This window comes from Macadamia integrifolia, chromosome 5 (genome assembly GCF_013358625.1).
Source record: "Macadamia integrifolia cultivar HAES 741 chromosome 5, SCU_Mint_v3, whole genome shotgun sequence".
Classification (NCBI taxonomy): domain Eukaryota; kingdom Viridiplantae; phylum Streptophyta; class Magnoliopsida; order Proteales; family Proteaceae; genus Macadamia; species Macadamia integrifolia.
The window spans coordinates 6643384-6650040 of record NC_056561.1 but is presented as its reverse complement, the minus strand read 5'-3'; the positions used below and the strand labels follow the sequence as shown (position 1 = coordinate 6650040).

At 38.7% G+C, this 6657-nt stretch overlaps 1 protein-coding gene across 1 annotated transcript; it reads left to right on the top strand.

The window, feature by feature from the left end:
- Positions 1 to 1792: 1792 nt before the first annotated feature.
- On the top strand, positions 1793 to 5409 carry LOC122079838 (protein REVEILLE 1-like). Its single transcript, XM_042646587.1, has 6 exons — positions 1793 to 2732; positions 3232 to 3366; positions 3481 to 3592; positions 3683 to 3744; positions 3907 to 4347; positions 4446 to 5409. Exons 1-6 carry the CDS (start codon positions 2721 to 2723, stop codon positions 5193 to 5195), a joined length of 1512 nt encoding a protein of 503 aa, XP_042502521.1. The 5' UTR covers positions 1793 to 2720; the 3' UTR covers positions 5196 to 5409.
- The last annotated feature ends 1248 nt before the right edge of the window (positions 5410 to 6657 follow it).

Genomic DNA, 6657 nt, shown 5'->3' with positions numbered 1-6657 from the left:
ATTGGACCAAATAATTATTTTATAGATAATTCAACTTCAGTTAAGTATACCATATAATCAAATATAGATAAAGATATAAATTGAATTTAGATTTTTGATTATCTGTTTATATTTCTACTGTAAATCCACTTCCTCATGTGCCTAATTATAAGGAACACAAGTGAGTTAGATTCTTGTTCCCTTCATTTTATTAACTATTAGAGTTAGTTATTACTACAAACGTTTTACAATAATTTATTATTATTATTATTATTAAATATTTTTAGTAAGCTTATTATTGAATATTAGAGTAATTAAAAAGCTCTACCAACGTTTTTCATATAACCTTTTCAATAATACTGACACGTGGCGAGTCCAAAAAAGGTATAGGTAGAAAGCGAAAAGGGTAACCCATAGAAAATCTAAGAAAGTAGAAACATGTGGCCCTCGAACTTCCGAGAATATTAAATTCCTCTCTTATTTTTTACATTTTTCTGACCAGACGAGTGGTCCAGAAGCAAACCATATCCCTCATTCTTCTTCCTTTGTTGCTAAAATACGCGTGGCGCTTCCTTAATCGCGTCGGCAAGTGCTGCTGACGTGGCGAAAAGTGCAATAGAAAGTCCACCTGCTCGCTCTTTCCCGTTCTTCTCGCTTTTAATCTACACCTGTTTCGCATTACCTTTTTGAGATTAGCAATTTAGGGGCTAGAGATATTTTTTTAAGCTTTTTTTTTTTCTCTTCACAAAATTTAATATGTTGAAATATTTTCACGGACAAATCTACTATGAATCTATTTTGATACGAACCCAATTTATACGTATTTGACTAATCTTTAGAGAGATCAGCACAGTAATCTATCATCATAGTCTTCACTTAAATTGTAAATATATGGGAATCGTGCACCTATCATATAATTTTCAACTTATCATAACCATCTAAGCAACCCACTAATGGGTATATATTGTCCTCTAAAAACCATGGGTATGACATCAATAGCCTTGGAAACTTGACAATAACTCAATTTCTTATTGCATAGTTTTTGCACCAGAGTGGAACCAATGAGAGTATATGTAAAGACATCGACATAAATGAAAATATTGAGAATAATCGCACATAATTTGTGTTTAGGTATGGAGGCCACACAACCAGACAAGATTTATCAAATAGCCCACTCATTAGTACCACATGGCAAGTATCTTGAGCCTAAAATTAGTAAAAAAAAAAAAAATGTAAACCTAAGGGGTTCAAATTGTTTGTACTAAACAAGGAGGTGCAATGAGTATCAACCAACTGAGAGCATCTCAGTACACATCCCAAGAATCTACCACCTGATATTCACTGCACCAATACAGTAACTATAGACGATTTTCTATCCAAGAGTCCATGCTCCCCAATCAAGTTTAGCTCAATTTAAATCGACCATGTAGTAAAAATAAAACTTTTTTAAAAAAATAAGACCACAAAGAGATTCAAAATCATGGTTTGTTTGACAAATAATCAATCAAGACCACTCCTCAGGTATCTAATGATCACTTTAAAGATCTACATGGCCCAATTAAGGAGAATCATGAACAAGTCCATAAAACCTTTTCCTTATCCAAAAATTATTAAAAGAAAAAGTAAGGGAGACAAGATAAGGCGACGCCACGTGTCGGTGGAGTCGTGCGACGTGAGCCACAAGATTCCTAGCTTTCTCGAATTTTCCATTAATTCTTAAAAGAAATAATAAAATAAGCGATCTGATGTGGCAACTTCTGCTTTCTTCTTTCTACTCAAAAGCCCGAGATTTTCATAAGAGCTTCTTTGTTCTTCGTATCTGACTCTTACTCTTTCTCTTTCTCTCTCTCTCTCTCTCTCTCTCTCTCTCTCTCTCGTTTTTTGGTATCTTCGCCTTCGTATACTTTTCTTCTTCTTTCTCTCTCACCTCTGTCTCTGTTATCCGCCGAATCGAAGGCTTTTATTCTCGTTTTCAGGCGACATTTGCAGAGACGGAGGTTTCACCGTTCATTGCAGGACAATCCATTTGCTTCTCCTAGTGCCTCTGTGTCGAACTAAATTTCATCTTTGTTTTGTTTTTTGATCCCTTTTTTTTTTTTTTCATTCATCTTGAGAGCTCTGTTTCGTTGTAACTGTTGGTGTATCTTGTAACCGTAATTGGAAGTTCGCCTTTTTCAATTTTTTTTTTTTTTTTTGCCCTTTGCGGCTGCTCTTATTTTCTCTGCTGAAGCGAGAAGATTGTTTTATGGATTTTTTCCCGGTTCAACAAGGGTGTGGTAATTTGGTTGTGGTTAGATTGATTCCTCGAGTGGAACGAAAGGCCTCTGGATTGATCTTGGTTGTTGACGGATCATTTATTTCTAGGGTTTCTGCGATGTTTTGCAGTGAAGAAGTTGGATTTGGAAGAGTGAAGTAGTTGATTGTGTATTTGTTTTGTGCTTTGCGCCGATCAAGATTCATTCTGTGCATTTACGAAGGGAGGGATGATCTTCGGCTCTGAGTTCCTTGTGAAGATGAATGGGAGAATGGAAAACAGTATCCTCTTGTAGATCTTCGGTGAATCTGTTTCTGTAGGTGGATAAGTTTGATTCCATTTCCTCAGGTTGAAGAGGAACTGGGATTGTAGGGACGGAAATATCCCAATTCAGTCTGAAGGGAGGCGAATTTCAAACACTAGATCTGCTTCTGTGGAACGCAGGGGAGATTTCTGAGTGCTGAAGTAGCTAAAGAGTTCTTTAACTATGGCCGTTCAGGTATACGATCATACTACACTTTTCCCCTGCACTATTTTAATGAAAATTTGGGGTCTTTCCGTGAATTTATGTACTTATGATGTCAAGAAATCCTTTTCTGTCAATTAAATGATTAATTTTCAAGCGCTACTTCTGATTCGTGAACAATTTCTACTTTCTAAGGTTGCATCAATTCATGTTTTGAGGTGGTTGCGTAATTGGGCTTAATCATAATTATCGAATTTTTATTGCAATTGGTTGTTTTGTATGCTGATTTTGATAAGAATAGTAAGTTGACCTATCAGAGGAAAAAAAAAATTAATTGGGAGAAAGCATTGACTGAAGATATTCATCTCTGAATTTGTATTACCAATTTAAGTGCCTTCGCTGGAGCTGTGTTTGAATTCTGCTTGGTTGTTTTTGTAGTTTCTGGCTCTCCGCGTTAAGTAAAGTAGAATACTTTGTGATTCATGGTGACCAGGCTTTTCTAATTTCACTATTGTTCTTGCTCTGGATTTAGGATAGTAGCGGAGGCACATGTACACATGCTGGTAACATCCGTGACGATCCTGTTTGTTTGGATGTCGTCACACAATCGGTAACTGGAGTCCAACTGAAGGAGATGTATCCCTCTGGAGATGAATATGCACCCAAGGTTCAATTCTATCTGCGACTTTGAATTCCAGCTTCAATTGAAAGACTAACCCAACTGAAACATCTTTTGCTCTACTCTTTTCTGGATGCTTATTGTCCTTTGTCCTGTTAATAGGCGAGAAAACCTTACACAATCACAAAACAACGAGAAAGATGGACAGAGGAGGAACATAAGAAGTTCCTGGAAGCCTTAAAGCTTTATGGCCGTGCTTGGCGTCGGATAGAAGGTTAGCTTGAGTGAAGTTCTAAATTTCAGAAACAATTTTCCACTTCTCTTCTTTTTAGTCCATATCTTGAAAGTCTCTGTTTTTATGCAGAACATATAGGCACAAAGACTGCTGTTCAGATTCGAAGCCATGCTCAGAAGTTTTTCTCTAAGGTTCTAATCTCAGTACCTATTTTCTACCATAATATGTACATTAGATGATTAAAGTAAGTTTGTTAATTCATAACAGAAAGGCGTGTAAACGTTCTTCTGAGGGTCTTTTGCTTTAGAAGTTGATGCGTCGTGCTCATTTTTTTCTGCCTCTTCTTGGTTCAGGTGGTCCGGGAGTCAAATGGCAGCAATGCACCAACCGCTGTGAAGCCAATTGAGATTCCTCCTCCCCGTCCTAAGCGGAAACCAATGCACCCTTATCCCCGTAAACGAGTTGTTCCAGTCAGGAAGGGGAAGTCAGTTCCAGAGCAACAAGAAAGGTCTCCATCCCCAAATTTATCCGTTTCAGAGCAAGCAAACCAATCTCCAACATCAGTTTTTTCTGCAGTTGGGTCAGATACAGCAGGGTCATCATCAGCTTCAAGTTCACCAGGTGGTAGTCGTTCACCAGTTTCATCTGCTACCGGTGCTGATACTATCAATTTGTTACTTACCAAACAAGGGAATAGACACCTGCCATCAACTTCATTGGCAGAAGCTGAAAATGGATCTTCTCCGTCAGTCCTGGTTACTGCTGCTCCAATTTTACAGGACCAATCTTCCATGGTACTATCTAAGCCATTGTTCTTTAGCTATGTATCCTTCCAACAATCTTTAAATCTGGTTACTGATTGGGTTTCCACTGTGTTTCTTTCCCCCTTCAGAACCTGAAGAAAGTTAACTTGGAATCCAAAGAAAGTACATGTACCAAAGAAGATTCAACCTCAGCACCCACAATTAGTCTTAAGTTGTTTGGAATAACAATGTTAGTTAATGATTCCCACAACCCATGTTCGTCGAAGGTTGAAACTCGCAAGTCACTGCCCTCTGAAAACTGTCAGGAGAACCTTGACAGCGATGAGGAAAAGCCTGTGCAGACACAACTTTCCTTGGAGACAAACAAGAACCCTTGGACTCCTTGGGCCTGTGGAACTCCGCCAGTGTTTCACCATATGCAATTGCAGAAAGAAAGCCAGCACCCACTAGAAGCCGCTTCTGCTGCTGCACTGCCTTGGTGGGCATCATATGGAGATTTACTATATCCTTTTCTTCATCCTCAGAATCCAAACTCAACTCATACTCCTCCAGATTTTTGTCTGGAAGGAGATTCAGATGACAAGGATATTCACAAAGAAGGATCTTGGACTGGTTCAATCACAGAATCGGTGGATGATGTTGCCTTAGGGGACAGGAATTGGGATGTTGTCGATTCCCTAAGTAGAGAAAGAGAGCTTGGCATGTTTTTCCGGTTGAAACCGAGTGAAACATCAGCCTTCTCTGAGCCAAAAGCCAGCCCCAGCAAGTGCACAAAGGGGTTTGTACCATATAAAAGATGTATAGCAGAAAGAGATACGCACTCGGCAATATCAATTGGGGAAGAACGGGAGGGACAGAAAATCCGGCTATGCCTGTAGCCATACACAGTCGGATGATCTTCCCAGTACCCACATTTGCCTTTATTTTTTTTGCAGAGATGTTTGTTCTTTTAACAATTCGGGAAGCTGATTCAGGCAGGTATTAGCCAAGATACAGGGTGGTTTCGGCAGTTGGATAAAGTGAGAAATGAGATGGAATTAGGATGGGCCAAGCAACCATCTCTGATTCTTATAAAAATAGTTGTTCTCTTCATTGTTTCTCTTCAACTGTTCAAAGCTATAACTTTCCCTCCATAGAATCCTTTCCTCTAAATGTGTAATCTTCTTCCTTAATTTCTTAGCAACAGTCTCTGTAATCCCCAAATATCTAGATTCTCTTTTTTTTTTTTTTTTTTTTTTTTTTTTGAGTAATAGTTGAGATACTCTGCATTTGTACACATATGTATTGGCCAAGCTCAAGTTCCATCTATAGTATTGAAACAAATTGTTTCCTTCTTGTGCGACATTTTAGAGATGTGTTTGGCAAAAGCAATTGTGAACAACAGTTCAGAATTTCCAGTTGGGAGCACCCATGTTTAAGTTAGGGAGGAAGAACGAAGAACCGGAGGACCACCATGACAATAATGGGAGTCGACCCACATGTCATGCCAGTAATGGAGGGTGACTGATTTGTAATGTTAGTTGCTGGAGGGCATCCATGGTGGGAAACCCTTGGATTGGAAATCTGAAGAATTCAGTTAATAATCAGATCATGAAACTAGACACAAGTCACACAACCCTAGTTAAACCCCCCCAAATAAATTAGGTAAAGCTAGTGAGAGAAAAAATAAAAAAAAAAAAAAAGAGAGAGAGAAAGAAAGAAAGAAGAAGAAGAAGAAGATAGTACTGAAAAAGATCTAGTATGAGCAAACAAGGTCGTTGATGTGAGAAAGTCAGCAAATTTGTCTGAGTTAGATATGAGATATCTTGTATTGAATGCTATGAAGTCCTTTCTGTGTTTATATATCTCTTTCAATCAGATGGACTCGGCATGGGCCGTGGGGCCTGAATGGTGCAGCACCAGATGTTCCTAGGTTGAGGGCTCTGTAGATGGTTCTACAAGAATGGTCCCCTGCCCTGGCCTGGCCTGGTATGAATTGGGAGTCATTGGATGACACTCTGTCTCTCTTTGTTACCTAAAAAATGAACGAAATAGTCATTCTCTGGTCACGTGGGTGTTGGGACCTAAATAACTCGAAAATGCCTCCCTGGTCCAGTCCTCTAATCACACATGCCCAATGGTTGACAACCTGACTTGCTTTATGGACAATGATGTACACACTGTCACATCATTCTCTGCTCTTTCCCTGACCATGTGGGCCCTGAAGCATTTTTTGGCACATCAATATATGCAAAATGATTTTATTTTATTTTATTTTTGAGTAGAAAGGAAGTCTATTGTAATAAACGGATTACACTTTTGTGATATGTGATAAAATTGATAGAAAAACAAGGATAAGGA